Source organism: Bombus fervidus, chromosome 13 (assembly GCF_041682495.2).
Source record: "Bombus fervidus isolate BK054 chromosome 13, iyBomFerv1, whole genome shotgun sequence".
NCBI lineage: Eukaryota > Metazoa > Arthropoda > Insecta > Hymenoptera > Apidae > Bombus > Bombus fervidus.
Genome location: NC_091529.1, coordinates 2,398,040 through 2,423,215, shown reverse-complemented (window position 1 = coordinate 2,423,215; position 25,176 = coordinate 2,398,040). Strand labels below are relative to the sequence as shown.

Below are 25,176 nucleotides of genomic sequence, written 5' to 3'. Positions count from 1 at the left end.
GATATATCTAATCCTTAGAACAAATATCATAATAAAATCGTATAAACGCTTTATCAAAGTTATGTATCTATTACTAATAATTAATAGAAATATATTTTTTCGACAGTTTAAATGGAACTCGCTCTCGAGAGAATAGAAAATTCCCTCATTTCCTTGCACACGCTTTAAAACCTAAAAGTCATAAACTGGCTTTGAAATCACAGTTAATACCTAAATCCGCAGCGACCAAAAGTTACAAACTCGAAATAAAACGGTTATCAACAGCTTCAAGTATCGAGTGCAACGATCGAGCCAGGGAAAATTCCTTCGCAGGAAATCGAAGATAAGACGACACAGTCGTTCGACGCCATTAGACGTATCCTTTGCAACGGAGGTGCGCGCGTGCACAGAATTGGAATCCCCGGGGAACGAGGGAAGCGTGCCAGGTCCAGGAGACACAGAACTCGAGTCTCGAGACCGTGTACCACGGCTAAACGAAGCTTCGCGAGACCCGCTCGAAGGCGGTAAAATATTTGCGGTTAGCCGACCGTTTCTCCGTTTTGCGGCAGCGAAATGTAGCAACTGCCATCCAGCGGGTTAGTATATAGTGGCGAACCTCTGCGTATTATGCATGGCTACGGGAAATAGTTGCACGATGAAAACCGCCCAGCGGTTGCCCTGTCCGGTCGCCGACGATTTTCGGTCTTGCTTCTTGCGACGAATCGTCTAAAACGACACGAAACGTGACAAAATTCGTGAGAGGATCCATAAAAACAGAAAGAGACTGAGGTCTACTGAAAAATGAGGAAACTGATTCCTTTCTACCGCCACGACTGTTGGCCAAGAATGTCTGAGCTTAGTCTTGGCACATTGGGAAATACAAGAAAAATATATAACTCGACAAAGGAAACTTTAAAATTAATAATTTCGTACTTAACATCGTCTGCCATATTGGCAACGTATTCTGGGATAGATACATGTTACACTCATTCATTGTTGTTGTTGTTAAAAATTCCATTTTGTAAAATCGTGGTCTTCCGTAAACTTTCATCCTCCACAACTGTGTGCTGGCTGTTCAAACATTGTTGAGGACGTCAAAATTAATGTTATAAAGAAAAACCTACGGTACAATGATTTATTTTTTGTTTAGCCTCATAATGCTCTGTTTGATTAACTAACCGGCATAGATATGATCGTCATTAATATAAACAACGTATATTCTAGGATTGATAGATTGTCTGAATCTTGTCATTCTATTAGGAAGTTGTTACATCGTGTCTCGTTTCAGTTGTAGTTCCAATGATTATTATATTATAACGCATGAAAATGATAGAAAACACGGGTCGTAATATGTACAATGAAACGTAAGAAGAATGTGTCGAGATATGATAAACCGTATTAAAGGGAAATGGTATTTGACGAAGTAGAAGAACGTCTGAATTCCATGAAAAGAGTTAAAATACGAAAAAAGCTTTGAAAGTGACAGGCGCATCGAAACATAGCAGAGTGGCTGAAAATGCAGTGAAACATAGCGTGAAGCATCGATAAGGGAGAAAAGTGAAAAAAATCCGTCGGAACTCGATGGAACGCGTAATAGTTGAAACGCGACAGATAGCATTAAAACAAAACAGACAGCATCAAAACACGATGGAATCTGTCAAAAATCGCAAAACGAAATAAAATGTCTATGAAACGGGCAAAAATACGAAGAAGTCTTAAAAAACGCGACAAAACATAACAAAATGCGCGAAACACAGCGTGAAGCAAGAAAAAAGGAGGAAGGTAGAAAAATCCGGTGGAATTCGACGGAATGCGTCGAAATGTGACGAAATGAGTCGCTGTTCGCAATTGAAAAAGAGAGAGGTTGAAATACGATGCCGTTTAGAGACATGTGGACGGTTTCGCGAGTTCGGCCCGCGCCTACGGTGCGGTGACACGCGCAGTTTCACGCCACGCGAGCAACTATGCGGGCTACCGCGTTTGCACTCGAGGAATCCGAATGGGACAGCGCGCGTGTCCCTCGATTTCACGCGCCGCCAGGCACGGGACATCGCGACGAAAAAATTTAATTACAATTCTCGGCAGGGTTGTTGGTCGGCACCGATGTCGAGAGATATACCAACGAGAAAGAAATCGCGAATTTACTCGGCTCTCCTCTCTTCTCTTCTTTTCGCTCTCGTCACACTGTTCGAAACGCTGTCCTTCGTTCCTGGGGGAGGATAATCGAGGCGGCTCGACGCGTCTCTCCTTTGAACCAGCCAAATCGGATTAACTTGGATCATTAGCTTGCTTATCGGCTCTGATGAATTTTATTAAGCCTCCTAGCAAGAAGAATCTCCAAGTACACAGGACCAAGACGCGACAGCGGGGACAAAGTTTCTGGCGAACGTTTCAACGGGAAACGCGGAGGAAGGAAGCTACGCGGGAGGAAAAATCGAGTTAGGACACAGGAGATATTGATCGTAGCGGAAATGGCCACGTGACGTGTTGGATATTCAGAAGATGCGATTAAATAAATAAATTATGGAATTGTTGGTTTATGAAAGGCCGGTTTAAGGGCTTAGACGTGCAATGGAACTCTTGCAGACAAATCCATTCGTAGTTACGATTACAGCGAAGTTAAAATATATCTTGAACTAATAGCTTCTTCACATAAATATCTTTTACCTTTCCTTTCCATCAAAACCTTTTTTATAGATAATGAAGGGTTGTATCGCATAATAAGAAATATATAGTGCTATTAAAAAAATATGTATGTCCTCTACGTATCCATCTATAAAATACCTTGATTCGTCGCCTAATAAAAATTCTACATTTTCACCGAAGAGAAATTAAAATGGAGCATTCTTTTGCTCTTAAATAAGAAAAAAAGTATAGACAAAGGTCGTTGAAGTTATGAGACCTCCAAGTATGAGATGCATACAAGGATGTCAGAATTGGAATGCTGAATTTATTCAGAAGTATAAAAAATTTGGGTTACATCGGAACATTCTAATGGCATCCACGTGGCACGTTGGACATTCACGAGGCGACGAAAAACGTGCGGAAGATACGTGGCAGGAAATGTAGGACGATGTCTCTTGCAGACGTTACTTGGAAAAACATGGAGCTTCCTCAAACACTTAGCTCAGCCGTTACGATTGTTTTCCTTGCCGCGTGCTACTGTTTGCACAGCCTAATCGAAAAATCATAATCACCCCTTCCTCCTTGCAGTGGTTGTTTTATGGAAAAAGGGGTTGGTCTTATCGGGAACGCTTGTGGAAAAACAGATACTCGATCTCTCGATGATGTGTTTGTTGGATGAGTTGTTATTGGTCTTTGGATTGCCGTGATTAACGCGTGAAACGGATGTGATCTCCCATGGAAGTGGGTTTAAGTTCTTTTGATTAATATTGTTATGATTAAAAATTGTAATGTAATTTAAGTAGAAGTAAACAGAAATAAACGGAATCTGTGAAGCGTTAGACTATTAAGTAAAATTATCAAATTTCAGATACTTCAAATTTCCAAATTTTCTAATTTCTAAATTTTCTAATTTCCAAATTTGAAAACTTCTTAATTTTCAAATTTCAAAATCATCGAATTCGCGAACTTCCAAATTCCCAAATTTTCATTTTGTGATTTTTCGAATTCATGAGTTTTTATATCCACGAAATTTCAGCAACCTATATCGCAGTAATTAAGATAATTTTAAAGTTAGAAAATTTGTATATAATCTGTTTACTCTAAAACGAAATCGAATCTAAAACGAAAACCTCTGTATTTTCAAGGGGGAATTAGGGTGGTTCTAATTAGAATAGTACACGTGTAACATGTGTGTGATATCGATCGAATATTGATTACATGATTTGGTTTGTGTGAATTGAAATTGGATTATCAATATTAGCTTGACGATTGACAGAGATAATTGAAATATCGGATGCTGTACATACTTCACATTTTGTCACGTTGTGAAAGTAGAACAAACGGTGATAGTTTCTTGTCTCTGCTTATGATCGATTGGTTGTCTCTCTGCTCGACTATTTTCAGAATCACTGGCAATTTGCCCATGGTAGAAATGGTAACAAGGTTCCGAATAAACAAACTCCATTTCCTCTATAGTTATCGTGCACAAACGTATATAATCATCGAGTCTAATGATCGACATATTAAACGAAACTGGACGTTTCACTCATTGCCAGAAATATATTTCTCATTCGTATTTCCTCAAAATATTTTTATACTACTATGAAACTTCAATATGTGAATCATAAGGAATGTTCTGACAACTAAACGGGGTCACTCTTTTTCAGTTATAATTATTATTAGGGAAAATTTCATCACGAAGATTTTCAATATTTACTTATTTCAATATGGCTAAAATATTCCACTAAAGGCTATGACTATATGTGTTAATAATATATACATATTAGTTTCTATCAATGTGTAATAAACGAAAAGAAATGATTTAAGATTCAACGACTAGAATAATTAAAAGCGGAGGATTTATACGTTATTTGGCTATTCTAAGAAGTTTTCGTGATATCTATTAATAGTTCTGACTTTTGTCTGATCTATGTGGCAATCTTAAATAAATAGGAGGAAACTATTTCAAGTCAGCTATTTCAAGCCGTAGATATTAGAAAGAAAATTAAAAGAACTTACGAGTAACATCAAATTTATATATTCAAATTAGAAATTTCGAAATTGCCATCTAGTTTTGATATGTAAGATCAATCTAGATATCGATAAACAGTGAAACAATTGTATCTTTCGTTTCATCAGGTTATCGAAGTCACTTGCAAAGACTCGGCCACTTCATTAGAAACGGAAGTACGAGGAGAACTTTCGAAGATTCGCTTTGGAAACTTCGATGGTCCCGAGTGTCACTGACAATCGACGTACCTGCACCCGTGTATAACGCAATACTGTTTAGCTGTCCGCAGACCGCAGATTTAGATAGGGTTACAAACAACTAGATCTGACCGTCCCAGTCCCTAATTATCTTGACGGCGGCCAGCTGCGAGCGAACAGGTAGAAATTCCTGCGAGGCAAGAAAATGAAGGAGCAACACGAAAGGGGATTCATCAGTGCTTGTGATTTGGAAACAAACGTATATATGTATTCTTCTAACTTGTATTTTTCTTGATACATATTTTATCACGTTTTTTTTTTTTTTTTAGTATTTTTGTTTTATCTAAATACGATGGGATATTTCATAAAATGATTTGATGCAGTGAGGATCAAAAGTGAGAATACGCAAATATATAATAATACAAAACTCATACACGTATGTTGCATAAATTGAAAATTGATTGGAAAGATATAAGGAAGATGTAGGAATAAAAAACATAGGTAAGAGTCTGTAGGTAAGTCAAGATTATACGAATCACAATTTTGATTCTCACTGCATTTCAAAGAATGTTGTTATGAAAAATATTTAGTATAAAGAGACGCGATATAAAGAGATTGAAATGTTATCAATCCCAGGTATCGATTTGATTTATAAAATTGAGAATTATGCATGACCTATCAGTTTCATTGTATCAACTAATACTAGGAAAAATGGTTACAAAGAAAAACGTAAAATAAAAGGTTGAAGAAAATTATGAAATAACGTGAGAATCTCAGAATCGTTTGAATAGAATATATAAAAAGAATGATAAAGTATTTCTATAGAGTTGTTGATTAATATACAGATACTGTGACAAGATAAAAATATAACCAGTATTGAAAATGAGAGAAATCCTTCGGTGACTTTGTAAACCATTCAATGTATTCAATGGTTCGACGTGCTGTTATAAATGAGATAATCTTTAATATTCTATGATGGTTGATTTACTATCTGGAATTATTTACCCGAGTGATTCATATCTGTTTGACCGGAATAAAATATATTTCTCGTATTGGGTCAAATTTAACAAGAGAGGGAAAAAACGAGAATAATTCTATCGCTTTTATAGATTTGTTCGTTTTGTAGTCCAATGGAATAGCTGTCGATCGCGACACGAGTATAATATTGGATTTTGTCATTTTCGCGATTGCGATATAGGTACTATCTACCAATTTGTTTTCATATAACTATCGATTTGTACTTAACACAAGTATTTTCTTTTTTGTGCTCCTACCAAAAAATAAACAGGACAATTTTATTTTTTATAAATTTTGCAATTTCATTACGGAGAGACATTATTAACGTTCATGTTTTAAGGAATAATAAGACTTACTCACATCAATTTATACTTCGTAAGAAAATGTACAAATAGTCGGATTTCAAGATAAATTTTTAAAAATAACATGTACCATCATTAACAGTAATATGCAACCTCATGACTTTATGAGATTGGTCATTGTAATCGTTGAATACTTGATATTACAATATGAAAAGCACACGAGAGAAATATTGATATCATCTGATCGCTAAGAAGAACAACGACGATAAAAAGAAAAAACTTCGAGTCGACCAAAAATTACAAATGCAATCCAAGTGAAGTTTTGGCGTTTCATTCCGAAGCTAGAAGCACCGAGCTTTCATTTCGGCATCGGTAATAACGTATTTCGAGAATTTAATTATTCACGATGTCCTCTGGTCTGTCGGCGGCATATTAATAGTATGCTAATCAATCGTTATTAATGGATCTCCGTTACATCGAGTTCGTCGCGACGCAAACCTACGAAAGAAAGCAATAAGACGAGAAGCTATTTGTTTGGTAGACCATTTTGTTGCTTCTCGTAGTCATTTACTCTCCTCTCTAATCGAACGTTAGCATACACCGAGAAGTAAAGGGGCTCGCGAGAATATTCAAGCACTTGATGGCACCTTTTATGAATATATTATATGCGATACACGAAACATTCTTAACTTAGCACTATAATGAAATCCGATTATCATGATTACAGTACTAAAGTTTTCAACAAATGTAGAAACGTACGATGAAGCAACAGGACATTTAGCGAAAGCATATGTATATTTCGCAGAAATCATAAAAGTATATAAACAGTCAATTACCCATTATATAAATAAACTTCAATGTTCAAAGGGATTATCCATTAACATACTAAGTTTTTACTAAATATATACTTGCGGTAAACTTCTATATACATTTTCTGGTTGATTCTACATTTTATTAATATAATCATGATAATTTTGTCTCGTTAGAATGCTAATCAAGTTTCAAACAGTTTCATATAAGACACATAATATATTCAGAAAAGCTTTCTATGGTAAGTCTGCAAATACTTTCACGAGTCACTGTACACGGGTCTAATTCATAACCATCAATTACTCGACTTCGTCGCGAGGACGTGTGGTCGATAGCTACATCGTAGTGGAGAACTCTTAAGCGTTATTGACGTGTCATCGAACAAGATGCAGCAACGTTTCCGCGTTTAATAATTTTACAACATTGTTCGGTGGCAGCGTTTTGCCTATCTACGTCGCAAATTACGAACACTCTAGCGAACACGTCGTTCATCGCGATCCTGCATCGATAAAATAGCGACGCAGTCCTTCGAGGATACAGGATACTCTTGACGTTTTATTCCTGCGCTCTGGTCGCGTTGTAACGCGTTTTATTGCACCCGTTGCGTTTTTATTGCGCCACTTCGACCACCGTCACTCCGAGGAAATGCAAAACTATTAAACCGACGTTCCTACCGTGTGGCCACATCGCATTGCGAGGAAATATGCACGCTGCTTAACGACCAACCGTTCAATTCTCATCCTCTCTTCTTTCCTCGTTTTTTAGTTGTCTGCCGATGCATCGACATTCGACTAAAAGCAATTTCATTTAAATTACCGGCTTCTTGTGCGATAACTTCGTCGAGCGAAAACGAACAGAAGAGCATGAAGCGAGCACTGTGAACCGTTTTGGTACATTGTATAGTAGCGAGTTATTTGGAAAGTTTTTGACAACGTAAATTTCTCCTCTTTCTATATTTTATTACACGATATTTATAAAATATGTTTGAAATATCATTTAGTTTCCGACATGTTTGGGACTTCATGAAAAATAGCAGGCGTCACCTATCGTAATACGTTTGTATCAAGCTGAATAAAATGAAATGAATTTTTAATTTTTAGACATGAAGTTGATAAGATCATGTTGATCTGACATTGATCCGAGATTGATAAGAGAAACTGACATAAAAATAGGAGGAGAAAACGAGACGAATATGTTACAACCTGACACAACTGTTCATGAAATTATTTCAATGCTTACAGAAAATTTTATAAATATTATACATGTTATACAAAAAATCTTGAAATTTTATTGACATTGTAATAGTACATTGAAAAAAATTTGGCTGATCGTCAATTTTTTATCGAATATTAAAATGCATAATTTAGTTAGACGCTATTCCTGTTTTAAGAGGGAAATTGGAACTGATTATTTAAAATGGTGTCGTTCCTCACTAAAATTGCATTGCGCATTGATGTGAATTGGATATTACATATATAGTAGATTTCATCTTATTTCTAATTTTATCTTATCTACCAAATATAGCACAGTACAATAAAAGCTGTATTATTACCAGACTATCGATTACGGGAACAATCAATTACCGGGACATCAATTGAGAGAAGATTTGAAGATAACCGGTCGTTAGAAAGAGTGAGAAACAAGAATAGAAATTGAGAAAAATTGTTATATTTTTATTCGAAAGTATCTGTCTCCGTTTGATATTAATATTTATAGAAGAGCCAACAATAAACGATCTTTGATACGAGAAAAGAAATGTTCTGTTTTTCGAATAACGTATGTTATGCATTATTCATCCTTTTCTTTTCATAACATTTCCCCAATGATGAAAAACTGAATACCTGTATGATTTGCAGGCCTGAAGTAAGCAGGTTTCAAAGCGGTGATTTATTTAAGAAAGCGAAGCTGCTCGATATATGACATCGAAAGTCATCGAAAGAAACCAACCATTATTCCATAAACCGTTAATTCTACAAAAATACACCGTCTTTAAATTTCTCTTCCATTTCGCAATGAAATTTTCAAACAATTCAATATTTCCTTCCATTTAAAAAAGAAAAGCAATTCGACCTATCGTCGAACGCAAGATGAACAATAATCGCGATGGCTACGTAGAGCTCTATTATCAAGAGCCACCGATATACGCATGTGCCTTCGTCGTTCTTTTCCAATCGACTAATGCAACCCCCACACAAAGAGCTTTCACGAGTAATTTTCAGGTTAAGTGAGTCGGAACAGCCCCATTTTTCTGAATACCTCGCGATCAACCTGCTACTCGGTCCGGTTATCGGTTAGACCGTTGTCAATATGTTCGCCTGCTTTTTAATTTATATCGCGGATGGCTGCGTGGATTAAGAGTTCGATAGAAGTGTCGATTTTTGAAGATTACAGCTAAAAGAGTTGCTCGCAAAATGGGCAATTTATCCGAGATAATTGATCCGTCTCGTTGAATATTAAGAAGAAGATAAATTGCGAATAAGTTTTTATTTTTATTATAATGTATCATGTTTTAAATCTACGTACGCGTAACATCTTTTAAATTTTAGATTCAACTTGCAAAAATCTGCGCTATTCGTAGTTGCAGACTGCGACTTTTTATACGATGTTGTTACTATGGTAATGACTAAAAAAAAAAGCTGGAAATTGAATAGCTATTTCTTTCACCTACCAAACATTATCCGGATACTTTGTATACATTTTTGTGCCGCATACGCTCTTGCATTTTTAAATTTCCCATGAAAGCATAGATTTTCGCAGTGAACTTTCAGCGTAATTTAAAGTAAATAAAGAAAAAAGAAACAAAGTCAAGCAAAGCACTCACAGTTTTTCGGCGAGAAGAAGGCTGGCCAGGTCCCCAGGAATCTGCGTGAGTCCCTGTTGAGAGCAGTCGACCTCTTGACCGGTACACGTGCACAACCACGGGCATCTACCACTGTTCATCTCCTCCATCGTACCCGACAAACTTCCGAGACCGAAGTTACCGAGGGCGGTACCATGAGAGGCGCCACCGCCCAGCACGGACAATATCAGCAGAAGTCCCCAGGCGCAGACCACGGAACCGCAGCTGACGCCGAGCAAACGCAGCGACCAAGCCGGCGTCATGGCACGTGCCATCGCCAAGACCTTCCGATTAATGTCCTTCACAGCACGATTAGGTCCCTCGAGGATTTTGGCGATGCTCCCGGCCCGGCTCTTCGGCCGAATATTGTTCGGATCGTACAGACTGAAGCAGGCTGCCTCGTTGCCCGCCAGCCGACCGACGTTGATGCCCGGATAAACGTAATTGGGCGCCGGCTCCAAGAACGACGAGATTTCCAATCCTTCGGCTGGTGGACAACCGAGTATCCGTACCGGCTCGAGAATAGGATCCTGTTCCAATCGTATAACAGAGCACTCGAACTCGTTTGACGTCAAATCCCGTGTATTCTGACTCTGATGTCGTTCCGTGGCTTTTCCTCGCGATCGATCCCTCCTTCGACCATGAACCCGACACGATCGATTCGAATTCCTTCGCGCGCCGTCCACGTGATGTCTGCCCGAAACGCCAGTCGCCCGCTGCCTATGCGCCTGACACACTCCTCGTCTCTCGTACGGTTCACCAACGACCACGCTATCGGCCGACGACGACGTGTTTCTCGGTCGCTTCGAACGGACCCCCGATCCGTTGTCGGCTATCAACTGCAGATCCAACGCTGCCTCCTGATGACGCCACTGATGGACCAACACAGGCGTCTCCGTCAACGTCACGCCACCGCCGCGATCCTCGATCCTCAACGCCTCGCAGGCTTTCGATTGCCCAACAACGATACTGTTCGATTGCTCGTCCACCGTGAAGCTCGTTCTCTGACCAGCATCCACGTCCCTCTGACCTGGACCACACGCGGTACCAAGGTCCTCCGTCGATATCTCGACGATCTTTTCGCGGTCTGTCTCTATAGAGTCGATCCGCGATCCACCACCGGGTACTGACGATGGCTGCTCGTGAGCTAGACCATCCAGCAGGCCCTTTTGGGGGCCGTGTTCGTGGCCCCCTTCTCGTTCTACGCGCCCCTCCGACAAGCTGTTGGACACCACTAACGGCACCACCCGTTCCTGCGCATCCTGGGGCACCGCTCTCACTGACTTTATCTTGACGCTGGTCTGTGCCCTAGTTTCTACCGTACCCGACGCGGGTACGTGGTCCTTGCCGCGGGAAGCGCGTCCAGCGACAGTACGGCCAAAGTCATTTACCAATTTCCTATATGCTGCGTTTCACTCTCCGTCCAATGTCCCTCTAGTCGACTACTTCTAATAGCTGATCATTAATCTAACTCTCACGTTGTGCACAGATATCGCGCTGTGACTGTACGCGTGTTATATACGCGTGTATACTCGGGCTACGAAACGCGTGTCGCTTTACACTCTTCCGTGCTCGACGAAGCTCTACGGCTAACGCTTGTCAGTTTCTTCTTTCCCCTACTCGAGCTTCCGTTCACTCTGGCTTTCTCGATCGTTGGTTGCTCGTTACGCGGGCATTATACTCGGCGATTGGTGAGTCGATTTGCCAGTCGTTTCTTCTACACGCTCGATGCGACAGTGATGCATCACCTGTAACAAGGAAACACCTTTCTTGAGTATACATATATATATATTACGTACCAGCTGTGCTCGAGAAATTTTTCATCGAACGAGCTACGCGACCGAGTTTTAATAACTCTAGCTCGGTATGCACGCGGATGTCTCCCAGCGGATATTTAAAGGCGGAAGTTGCTCGAGAGAGGCAGGTACAAGCTCGACCGCGATAGAGCCGCAATTCAGTCGGTCGGATAGGTGTTTTCCGTGCACGCATGATATATATTCCCCCATCGGCGGAAGTTGCATACATTCTCCGGTGGCGGAAGGGAGGCGGCGTTAGTCCCCCTTTGCGCGACTAGATATCGCGATTCAACGTGGCAGACAATATTTTCTTTTTTCATCCCCTCCGCAGTAACGTGCTCGCGTGCCTGTGTGCACGCGTCACCGAAAAATACATCTTCCATCTTGTAAGCAGATGCGTCTCGTTTTCTAGGAAGACGAAGGAGAAGAGAAGGAAGCGGAGAGAGAACCGAATGGCGCAGCCAGTTACAAAGAGTGGAACTCGCCGTTGCAATATCGGAAGTACGAGAAAAATATGCTTTCGAAGCACAATCAAGGACTCGAACGCATTCCATGCACAGCCGTTCCGAGTTGCGAGGCATATTGGAATTTCTCTCCGACGTTCTTCCCTCTTCGTCTCCGCTGAAACACCATCTCCAGCCGCTTTCTTTCATTTCCCCCGCGCCCGCGCTCGTCTGCCGTGCAAACGTGCCTTGAACGCACGTGATGTCCCTCATATACATGTTGCTCGCGCTCCTAAGTGCCCCCGGATACGTTTTCACGATTTATCACTACCTGGGAACACCTGGAAATAGAATGTCTGTCGCGGCCACTGCGCGAAATAATACGCGGTCCCGGCTGTTCCCTGGCTTAAGTTGCGCGTCTGGCAGTTTCTATTAGGGGTGAAAATTGCAGGCTGACTTCCAGGAAAAAATCCCGGCTTTTACAAGATTTCTACCTCCGTTCTGTTACTTTTTGAACTGTTTTATGCGGATCACTGGTTATTTTATCGGAGAAGATAAGATAGGCTCCAATTATTTCGAAATTTGAAGTTAAAAATAGCAAAATCGAAGCTCGCAGCTTTTAGAAAATCTGTGTGATTAGTATTCTGAAATTTCGTAGTTTTTTATCGACGATGTTACGATTCTTTTGACACCGAATGAAAAGATAATTTATGAAACTTGACATTATTGAAATATGGAAATAAAAATATCCCCATTTCAATTATTCTATTAGAGTAGATAACGTAATATAATATACGATTAACGAAACTGATCCATTAAATAATTCTCTACTTTGGTTAGAAAATAACAGCTACGGCACTGAATTATATACATTAAAGCAGCCGCACATGCTGACTGCGTAACTTCAATATTTGTCAAACATACTTGTTAGCAGAGGATAAAGAACTCTGAAGGGTGCTCGTTATTCCAAGCGGCAGAGAATTCGATAATACTCGTCAAACAACTGCAGAAGGATAAAACAAAGACTCGACGTCTAATTTGAAATTCGTCGCAACTTAAACCTCACATGAGCGAAGCAATGACTCTGTCTTATTGCTGCCAAGCTTACACTGACCGACTTTTCGATCGACATGATTTTGGATCAGGCTCAAGTGCAAGAATAAATGATACAGACCAGTTCAACGTAGTATATAGTTTATAACACGTGTATGAAATGCGAAAAGTCGCGAGTTACTAGTAGGAACAAATCCTGTTGCATAACGATAATTTGATAACACGAGAAATTCAATTTTACAAGTAAATTTTACAATCATCATACATAGACTGTAATTTGTAATCTATCAATTGGTAAATATCAACGATTATATAATAAATTATTCTGCAAGAGAACTCAAATGCGTAATTCCTTCTTAATCGAAAACCGTCGACAACGCAGCAGGTACATTGCTTCTTTCATCATTTGACACGAGCCAAAAGAATTCGTTCCATAACAAAACTCTAGTTTCGAATTAGTTTAAATCGATTCACAATCAACATTCTCCAAGATTACTATCCGATCTATTCCTCGATCGTATCAAGGAGTGCGACAAAACTCGCAGGAATGCGAAAGAAGCCCGTACGGTGGCGTAGATGGCTCGCGTCTCGCATTGAAATTCGTGCAAAATCTAATATTCCCTCCGGAGTGAGCCAGGGGACAGGGATCGATAATTCGATTAGCAGTAGTCGACACTGAGAATAGTTAGGTGGGACGCGTCTCCTCTGTAGATACTCGAGCCACGCTCGAGTATACGGTTAAAGTAGCCAGCCCTCGATACAGAGGATCGGTTAGAGGGGGTGTGTACACCACGCACGTATAATATTCTCGAGCACTCTCCTGCAGATAATATCTCCAGAGCCCTGGCAGCCTCTGATGTTCGAAGTTAAGACGCCGAGGGGTGGCGAACCGTTTCGATGTGACACATCGGCCAGACGAGAGATCGTCCAGAGGAATCCTTCTTCCTCGCCCTCTTTTCAACCCCATCCCCTACCTCCAGCGTTCGTTTCACGGGTGCTCGGCATTAATTAATAACGTTAGCTCGCATTAATTGAGGCAAAGTAGCGAGCGTCGGTGTTCGAAACTTTTTCTTTTCGCCCCGTGTCGCGTCAACCCTTTCCAATATATCGCCACGTATAACGCGTGAACAAGACGACGAAAGAGGGAGGAAAATCGATTCTCTCCTCCGATCGAGCACCGTGTTGTTCGCCGCGACACGCACGGTGCGTGTAGATTCGACGTAATTGGGGAAATTATACTTTGCAATAAATCGTGCTGCTGGCAAACGAAGTGCGCGAACGTACTGTGCCTGATGAAAGTTCGAGCACTTGCTATAGAAAACTTGTATTATTATCATTACGTATTTATGAGTTCATTATGCGTGTTATATAAAACATTTTATACGAAGTAAGTTTCTCGAAATTGAATATTTAATCGTGTACTTATATAACGGAATTGAGAAACGAATAACAAGCGGAGTTGATTAGTTTGACTTTTAAAAAGACATAAATAACTTGTAATTTTTATGTATATTTTCAAATCCGTTAGGAAATTTACGAATGCAATCCCGATAGTCAGGTCTGGTCGGGATGCTAATGAAATTTCCTATAGCACGCGTAATATATCTGTAAAATGTTTCTATAGGTATTCGAATACTTTCGTGAGCCACTGTAGGTTGTTCCAGGGTGAAAGGGATGAACATTGGAGCCTTGGAGTCTCTTGTCGTCGTCGACTCGCGTGTCGACGGAATAATTGTCAGCACAAATATTTGACCTCTCGACGCTCGACTGATTGACACTTCAACGCCGTTCTCGTCGATAAACACATGATTCCGTTCACGATTTTCGTCCACCCTGTTCCCCCCTTTCGCTTCTGTTTCTTTATTTTTCTAACGTCGCCTGTTTGAAGAGTGCGTTAATGCTTTTAAAATTCCTGGCCAAACAATAGCCCCGCTGATGCACCCCTTCCATCCTGCACGAAAAAGGACAGAAGGGACAATATTGACAGAGATACGACGCGACCCCCTGCAACGTTGCGAAGCCTCGTGCACCTTGGAGTAAAACGAAAACCGACAGACATATGCTGCGTTCGGCTTTAATCAAATTAACCGTGCAAATAGACGGTGCAAGTTTCTTAAATAGTAGGGCGAATGAAATGAATAGTAGGTTCGACTTTTTTGCAGATAAAATCTTCGTATTCTGAGATAAAAATTTTCGCGGACGATAAATTTCTATTCCGATATATCAGATCTATTTGCGATATTTTCGTAGGATAAAAATTGTTTAAAATATGCTATCGAATTACCCACGCAACGGTTAATATTTAAAAGTGCAGAAATTCTTATTTTGAAGATGTAAATTGATATAAAGGTACTGAAAGAACGGAAAGCTGAAGATTCGTGATATTTTTAGGAGAATACAAAAAATTCACATATTTGATTCTTCGCGTTTCAATTGCGGTGCGATTTTTTATTCGTGGCGCTTTGTTTCGTCGTTTTATGAACATTCCAGTTCACTTCTTCAGAGCATACCTGAAAAGCGGAACGTATTAATTGAAAGCCGAATGTATACATGTAAATGTACCATCTAATCACCGTGGAACATTGAAATCGAAAAGGCAAGAACAATCGTTACGAAGATTCACGAACAACAGCTCGATGGCCAACACAAGGGTTAAATGAACTCGTTGGAAAACGAGAGAATGGAGAAACTAATATCGAGAACTGAGCGATTCTATCGACTATTTCGAGCAGAACAGACCGACGTATCGACTGAATTATATTTTCCCTGGCCGGCATGGTACGTATTCGTCGTATAGACGGGTTGTTCTGTGGAGCTCGCGTACCGGTATACAACGTATAGACACGAGCCGGAATCCCTTTGAGCCGAACAGAAGGGAAAATCAGACGGTTCTGGGATAGCCAATACGGCGACGAGGCTGGAATATTGCGTCCTTATTGTAATATATTTGTAAGCCACTTCGCGAGACAATTTCATTCGATGCGGGCACGAATGTAGACAGGTGGATATACACAGAGGTATTCCTTCGAGGTATATCATTATATTGCGCCAGAGGGGAGGAACCGATTATTTGTCGAAAGCTCGACGAAACAAAGGAAGGAAAAGGAGCTGAGAGTTTATGGCGAACGGAAGTTCTCCTATTCCACATTTCGTTTACCTCTTCTTTCTTCCTTCTCTCTCTCTCTCTCTCTCTCTCTCTCTCTCACACGCACACACACACACACATACTCTCTCTCTCTCTCTCTCTCTCTTTGTTATTTCGTTTGGTAACGGAACTAATAAAAAGTTTCGCTTAGAATCCTCCGAGTCAAAGGATAGATTTTTCTTAGGTTTTATTGAGAAACAGAAAGGGCTTGGTGTTCGAGAGGTAATAACTATTGGAATTTTACTTTGTGGCGCAATGACTGTAATTAGTAATTAAGCCAAGTTATGACTTCCTAGGTGGTAAGTGAAACGTTGAACGTTCTCGTTCAGTGGTTTTAAGAACGGCTGAGTTTGTAATTAATCGTTTACTACATGCTCTGCGAGTTACTGCAACAAGTGACAAGTATAGGTAATATATTATTTGAGTATGGTAATTCGCAGTGAAATTATTTAGTGAATGAGCGGAACAAGTGACAGTGTTCATAAAATTGTTTCAAGGAAACATTTCCTTGGAAAATATATGACGTGTACGATTGTAGCGATAATAAGAGTTTTAATCCAGTATTTTGTATAAGGATACGAAATAAAGAGAACCAAAATGGGGGAGATAAAATAAAAATTCAAAATTCGGGATCTATACAAAAAAAAGGAAACTGGAAAAAAGAGGCAAGGTAAAGCTCGAACACGAATTTTATTACAAAAACAGACTCTAAACCCGACAACCTTAGATCGTAACACACGCTATGGTTCGCCACTTAATTCGAAGAAGAAGATCGAGAGAGGGCGGCATCCATCCCCTTTTAAAACAGAAGACCGTAACGGCAGAAAGCATAACAGCGGCACGCGCTCCTTTTCCCATTTCCTTCAAACTTTTCCCGTAACACGGTTTCCCTGCAGCACGACACTAAAGGCTTCCTGTACAGACTACTATGCCACCGAGAACACACATACATACACAGAGGCAAGGTGGATGATTTTTCGTGAAAAACTTCCTCGAGCCATGGTTTGCTTTGGAAGCGGAGATGTTTGGTTAACATGTGTGCCTAATGGCCCGTGCGAAATGGATTTTTAAGGTCTCCGTTTAAAGACGGGCCCGTCGGGAACGAACGTGCCGCGACCGATCGAAAATCGATGTTGACACTCGTATGTGTGCGACTGAGAGAGTGGCGATGATCGAAAGCCGATAGGGACGACGTAACTGTTATCCGGCCCTCCATGGACGCATAATGAACGCGCTCTAGTACATCAGTTAGTAGTATCGACGAGCATCGATCGCAACCAGCATAGCCGCGCGGGTGCTTTTTAAATCCACCATTCACGCCTTCACGGTGAATTTAATTGCATCGACGTCCGATGGACGGCCAATGAGGACGATAGGACACGTGCGAGAGCTTTCCATTTTGCGGATGAGATCATTGAATTACAAATGGAAACGCTGATACCGGTAACGACAACGTGGGATGCTCGATAAATGATGTGGCGGGAAATGGAGAAAGCTAATAGGAACGAGATAAAACAGATGAATATAGAGGGCTTGAAAAATTTAGAGATTTAGCAAGTGTTTCGGGAATATCGTGGCGAAGTTTGAGAAAAATTTAGAAGTTATATACTTTTATAGAAATGATATAAATGATCTAATGATATAAAAGCGATTTTAGTTAAATGTTATATTTCTTCTGTGTTTTGTAACACGAACGGTAAGATGCATTAAATATATTGGATTAAGACGAAAAAGAAAAAGAACGTCGCATCAAAGAATGTCGTTGAACTTCCATTGCTAAAACGTTTCATCCACTACCGATAAAGAACCGAAATAACCTGCTAACCCTGTCTGCTCGCCTTATCACCGGCTTAAAAAAGAAGCATCGCTACAGAGAATCATATCGAGCTGACACAACAAATGGAACAGCTTCGACGAACTCTGGATCACGCTTTCCAACCACGCTGACGAGTATACCTTTTTTATAGGTTTTACAGATCTCTCAACGTGAAAGTAAGAAGGGAAGACCCTCGGATATTAGGTTTCCCAGTGCGGTTTTCAACCACCCACTCGATCGGTTGATCGGTCGACTTTACCCCGGGGAAATCACACTAGATACGAATTGGACCTCCACCCTTAGTGAACACGCGCGCGCGCGCGCGCGCTTGTTCGCGCGACCACCCTTCTCTCTTTCACCTTTCAACGTGGTTAAGAGATGGTCCATGGGAAAAAGAGAGGGTCAAATGAAACACGAACGGCCCTTGGCGACATCGGAGACGAGGCAGTGTATTAATCGGGAAAGGATCTTCTTTCATTCGTTCGGGCATCCAGTTTTGCGACCCCCGGGGAACAACACGGGACAAGAAAGGATTATCCAGCAGGTAGTATTTCTGGACGGTGTATCGACACGTCGGTGATTGCCACAAATCGATACTCGGAGTCCCGGGAATGATAACGAATTAGGAAAGATGACGTAAACTTGCTGGCTGGACGATGCGTGGCAATTTACGGTCATCGATTTGTCGTTGAGTTAGGTTGAAATGATTCATAGTAGTTGAAATTTCAGTATATAGAAATATCTTTCGCAGTCGATTCATGTTACTGAAATTTGATTTTTATCATTGCAATTACAAAACGGAATTTCAACAATTTTCTTTATACATCCAGGTTCTATCCTAATCCAGGATAACTGTTAATGGATTAATACGGATGCATAATAAAATTTTGAATTCGTGAAACGTACAATATGTTCAATATCGGACAGAGAAACATTATTTCGTTAGTGGTATAATCGTATTTCACCTAAACACACCTACTTATGCTTCAAAGAACCATCCACGGAGAGCGAAATGCTAAATCACAATACCATTTTAGCACTTACGTTAATACAGTTATTTCCCTAAACAAGATTCATTATATTCATTCCAGGCAACGAGAAACAAGCACTTCACGCGCGGCAACAAGTGCAGCGCAAACCAGTCTCATAAATCGTGCTCCGCCAGCGAACTAAAGTTTCCTTTTTCCATCAATTAAAAGGTTTCCTGGGCTGACGTTGGCTCAGAAATTGCGAGAATAAACCGCGCGTGTCCCCGGCACGTGAAGCACGGGTGGCGATCGAATCTTGACTTTAAAGCGATTCGAAGCTCTTCCAGACTGTTGAGATTCGAATCTATTCCAACACGAGAAAAGACCGCTTGAATGTAAATGATATACGTACTTCGTAGTTTAAATCACTGTTAACGTAACGAATTAAATGCCCTGTTTTCGAATAGAGATTGCCTAAAAATTGCTCATCCAATCATTTACCCAATTTGGAGAATTAGAAGGTAAATTACTTCTGACTCAATTAACCCTATCCTACTTTAGAAATAAAATATCAAATACTTTTCTCCTATTTTCTAAGTCTGTGGACTTAATACTAGATAATATATTTCCGTAATTATGACAATTTACTGGTACAAGACGGAAACCAACGAAATCTCGGTGTTCCGGTAAGAAGTTCGATCCTGAAATTCCGTCGATAAATCGAGAAAGAGAGACCGCCAATATCTCCGCCAAGTCTAAGCTGGCCAGCGATAATTTCAACCGATTAACGTTCCTCGACCATTCAATTAGACTGCATGGAGAACGGTGTTTAAAAACCGAGAAAAACCCAGCCGCCATGCGATACCGCGCTAAGATAACGGACCTGTATTACCAGACGTATGTAGTATCGCGAGACGACCGCTACTGAACAGTTCAACAACCACCTGCGGCTAACTGTCCCCGTATATATTATCGTATATTAGATTACGAGTCACCTACAGCGGATCTATAAATTTTCTTGCGCGATACCGCATTGATTAGCGAGTACACGGGCATTGCGTGCTTGCCAACACAGCCATCGCCGGACAAGGGGATGCAGAAGAAATCTGGTCCTCGGCACTCTCGCTACTCTCTGGTCTCTTTCTCTTTGGCCGATCGCCGACCACACGTTTCGCCCTGTGTCGCCTGTCTCCAATTATCTCACGCAACGTCTACGGGGAACGGTTGCACGCGGAACCGTGGCCGAGGGGTTCGCTGCTCGATTCGGTATTCGGATCGAGAGATGAGGTTTTTTCCATGGAGAACTCCGGAGGCTGTTTCTTCCTTGTCCACTGGGAGTGGCCTGCTTGATAATTAACGCGTTCGTGTTTGCTTCGTGGTGGACAGGTGAACATTTGTGCAGAGTTATAAAGATTTCTTCTTGGAGGTTTGATGTTTAATGTTTAGTGATTTTGATGATAATTTGATGTGCATGTATATCGAATTGGTATGTACCATTGGTTCATAAATAATATAAATTTCGAATTACTACGTGATTCATAAGAGACAAGAATTAGCAAAAGGATTCGGTGTAAAATTCAGATATCTTGGAACTTTCATATTACTAGAAGGGTGCGATGGATCGCGTATTAGAGATTTGATCAAATGTTGTATCGATACGATATTCATAGGGTATCAAAGATTTTGAAAGAAAAAAGGTATATTTTGCAAAAACGAATGAATCGACCGAGTTCCTATTTAAGCGTTTTATCTCAGGACCATTTCTAAGACGGGTCAAGAGATGAATATAAACTATAGCCAGTTTAAGCCACAGGAGACTGCAGGAAACACGAAACAGGAAAGCGCGATACACGATTTTGTATCGCGTTATTTACGATACGCCTGTTCACTATACCAAATATGCTAATTAACGAGTGCACTCTGTCATAAACAACGGATAAGTATCGACTGCTTCGTCGATGAAATAGCATACCAAACGTCTCGCAATTTATGCTTCAATTGATTTCGCGGAAATCAAGCGCTCGCTCTTTATCTGTTCAAAAATGATTTCCGAATCAACCGACCGAACAATAAACATTAATCAGACATCAAATGTCATTAACCCTATCAGTATACGTATCATCAGCAATAGAATTCCTATCTGGAAACAAACAAAATATAATCCGTTTAATTTCATTTGCCCGCTATCTCCAAGAAAGTTATTTTGTGGCATTACTAAATTTTAGTTTAATTTTTTATTATAATCTCTTAATCTAGTATGATCATGATCTCTTAGCTGATATTGACGTATTATTTATTAAACTATACAATGTCCTTTTATAATAACTTCGATTCTACTGCGATTGATTCCAACGAAAATTTGAAACCAATTCTTTCTCAAGTAACAGTTTACAAGGAACACTGGATTATTATGGTATTATAACCTTCTAATCTCATGTTTTTTAATATATCGTTCATTCTATTTGGAAATAATCGCAATCAAAGCTGACAATTTAAAACGTATCTTCAAATAGTAACGTATAATAGAAACAGGATTGTTGTATGCATCAAATGACAAATATATGGACTCCCCAGGACCATTCAACAGATCGATGGACATCAATCGAGCAAAGCAATGCACTCAGGCCGCGTGTATCAAGGCTCAGCCAAGGGAGAGAGAGCCATCCGAAGGGTGGACGAACGTATGGGCCATTAAATCTTGCCGGGTGGCAAAAACTCCTTCCGAATTCTATTTGTCTTTCCAGCCCTCTTTCCATCTCACCGCTATTGGGAGGGAAAGTCTAGCCACTTCCGTCGGTTTTCTGAGTCCGTCTCCGAGTTCCGGCGGCCAAACGCTAATCGGTCTAGACTCCGGCTCTGCTATCCTTCCAACCTTCCTGTCCTACGAAATCCTCGTTTCTCTCTTCGGAAATCTTCCTCTCTCTTTGACCATTTCTTCTTTACTCCCACCACTTCAGTTCCAAGGGGACACTTTTCTTGCCTCTCGAGCTAACGTCCGCGGGACACGTCAGCAATCGTCTGCCTAGATAGATGGAGGATTTCACTCGGACCTGTTCGCTTTCCGTTACCCGGAACTAGTGATATCGAGAGCGAAGCTGTCATCTCCGACGTGAACCTGACCATTTCGATTCTCTCGCTCTTTGTTCTTTCTTCCTTTCTTGCCTCGAGAACGGATCGTTCGTGAATCATTTCGAATTAAGAGGTTTGGGTGCTCTTGGGTGTCAAGTGTCGTCGAAAATTCGAGGAAGGTACAACTCTTTATGTGATATGATACGTTATTTTTTAAAAACAAAGTTTAAAAACAGTAACTGGTTTGTATTGATACGTAACGTCCTTTTTTTGTCGCAAATTTTTCATTTAAAACATATAACCTAAAATATAAAGGATTGAGTACTGAGTATATTTAAGTCTATACCTTTTAAATATATTTTCAAAGACTCGGGATTTTGGAAAGAATTCAACTAACAGGAATTAAAAAATTCTTCGGAGGCTTATACACTTTGAAATAGTTGCTCTCTTAGTGTAATGTGCTGCATTATTTAAATTACGTTCGGGTAGTAAAGCTATTTCAAACCAATGAATTAATATACGTCGTATTAGAAAAGAGTTTTGCAATTCCAAGACCCAAGCTTACACCCTTAATGAGTCTAATCGATAGCTAGACACGAATACTCATGAAAGCATCCTAAAACATTTACGACCATCCTCTCCTAATAGACGAGGAATGTGCCGGGATCATTGGAGCACATAAGTATGTCAATTGACCGAACGAGGGCAAGTGGGGGTCATAGGAGCAATGAGACTACGTGAAAATCGACGGTCAAGGTTTATATTATCATATCAATGAATCGTCGGAGCAACGTACTCCGCGTGTACACCGAACGAGTCGTCGGACTATCTCGTCGAATCCAATAGAGGAAATTTATACGTTGAACAATCCCGACAAAGTAACCGTACAGGAACAGGAGTTGTCATTGATCCGAGGAGGTCATCAAACTTTCCACCCTTATCGGGTGGACGCGGTACGTCCGGTGAATGGTGTTTAACGCGCGAGACAATGTCCGAGCCCATCGTGTACCAATATTGACACTCCGCCGCCTTATCACGCGACGTATCAATCATACGACACGCAGACAGTGCAAGAAAATCCATTCCCAACCGTTCCACTATCGAGCATTCGACTCCATCAAGAACAGAGAGAGAAAGAGAGAGAGAGAGAGAGAGGTCTAAGGAAAAAGTGAATTTAGACTCGACGTTCTTCAACCGGCAGACTCTTTCACGTTAAATAACGTCACCCACGCGTGCTAATGGCAAATCTATAATGGTCCCTGAAAGAATCCGCCAGATTTTTGCTCCTTTTCCAAGGGTTACACTTCCAACTGTCGAATTTCTTTTTCGTAGAAGACAATGGCCAGCTTGCGAGATAGAAGGAACTGTTTTTGAGTGAAAACGATGGATCGTGAGACGCGAATAACGTGATAATTTTTGTACAAGATAGGTGAAGATGTTTTGATATAGTGTTTGCAGCTTGTACGTGGATGTAATTATTGATAAGTAGGAGAGCTAAAACGAGAATCGTTCAGGTAAGCCGCAGGTTAGAGAAGGGTTAATGTGAGTTCGTACAAACGCGGCGGCGAGCGAAACAGCGTGTCTCTGATAAGATGAACAACTTGATAGAGGCGTTTCGCTTCTGATAACTGCATAATCGGCTGCATAATCAACTGCACTCCTTACGCCGCGGGGAAACTGGAAGAACTGCATTGCTCAGACCGTGACTGCGGCGATTGAAATATTATTGAGTATCGAAGGAACCCTGTTATCGGGGATGAATAAAAGAATACATATATGTACCTATTTCGATTTTCGTCGAATACAGCAAAGAGAAAAGGAGTAAAGTGATTCACTTCGAATGAACGATGAATTTTTAAAAGTAGATAATATAAAATATATGGAAATGATAATTGTAACACATAATTAAAAATATTGAAGAATATTAAGAATTATAGAACTAGAAATTTATTAAAAATTTTATTATTAATAAGAGGCTAAATGTAATAGAAGATCATATTTTTAGTATTATCAGAGCAGTCGGGTAAAATATAAAAAATGAAATAAAAGTATAAAAACAAAATAATAAAGTTCTGTATAGAATTTCATATGATATTCAAACAATGATGGGAGTTGATAGAATGCCGTATTGTTTGCACGAATATCAATGCGCGGCATTTACTTGTTACACGAATCATTTCCGCGAATAGTATCCTTTCATAAATTTTTTCTAAGAACAAAAATTGTTATTCTGATCCCAAATAATCGAAATAAAAGAGTAAAACAAATGACAAAGGATTAAAATGAAGAGCATAAAATAAATTAAAAAGTTATAGAAACTCGGAAAACCAGCATTTCAATTATATAAAATTTTTTATAAAAATCCATCGTATTGAAGAATTAAAAATTGTAATATGAAATTCTTTAAAATTTGTATCCGATTCAAATTTACAAAATCCCTTTGTGTTCATAATTGCTCATTAACACGTACATGACATGAATTCTCCGTGAATCGAAACGTGAATTTTACAATACACGATATGAATTCAAATATGAAAGTTAAATAAAACCGAAATTTGGAAGAGACTTTTCTTACAGTCTCAATTCATAAAAAGAATGTAGCTACATCATCTCTTATGTATTTTCATCTATATTTGTATATTTCGTATTTCTCACGAATTACTTCTCATACTTGACACTAACATAGCTATGTTAATTCTTACACTAGATAACTTTCCACTTAATAAATAAATACATTTATAAAACTCATTCAACGATTGTCTCTTAATAAATATACTCCCGATTTCTCTGAACGATCCTTAACAGAGAAAATCACCGCTTCCCGGAATGATCTAAACTCTAAACGCTTCGATATGGTTCGCGTCATTTCGTCGGTGTCCTATCTTAAAGCGCCGTTGTCGTCGCGATGGCTCGTTATCATTTCACGAATAACAGTTCTGGAAATTGGCCGCACGAACGTAGATACGGCTCTGACCCGCGTGTAACTACACGTCACTATGATCGTACAGGCGCGCGCGTGCACGAGAACAAACCACCTAAGTATAGGTGTCCCTCGAACGCATCGTTCGAGGCTGTGAAACACGACGTGGAATGAAATACTGCGGAA

General features: G+C 40.2%; 2 protein-coding genes across 3 annotated transcripts in view; one reads left to right on the top strand and one right to left on the bottom strand.

The window, feature by feature from the left end:
* The window catches only part of LOC139993855 (uncharacterized), a 241,424-nt gene that overhangs the window by 138,030 nt on the left and 78,218 nt on the right, over positions 1-25,176 (top strand). The window lies entirely within an intron of this gene.
* Positions 9,759-12,298, bottom strand: LOC139993827 (uncharacterized). The gene is made up of 2 exons (XM_072015905.1): positions 12,268-12,298; positions 9,759-11,185 (listed from the first exon to the last, which is right to left on the bottom strand). The coding sequence occupies exons 1-2, from the start codon at positions 12,296-12,298 to the stop codon at positions 9,759-9,761; spliced, it is 1,458 nt and encodes a 485-aa protein (XP_071872006.1).

What these genes read in the sequence shown, in the direction of transcription:
- LOC139993827 (XM_072015905.1), bottom strand. Translation starts at nt 12,298, where the DNA reads ATGTATATGAGGGACATCACGTGCGTTCAAG. An exon ending in GGACATCACGTGCGTTCAAG is followed by an intron (nt 11,186 to 12,267) that starts GCACGTTTGCAC and finishes AGTGAAACGCAG; the next exon opens with CATATAGGAAATTGGTAAAT.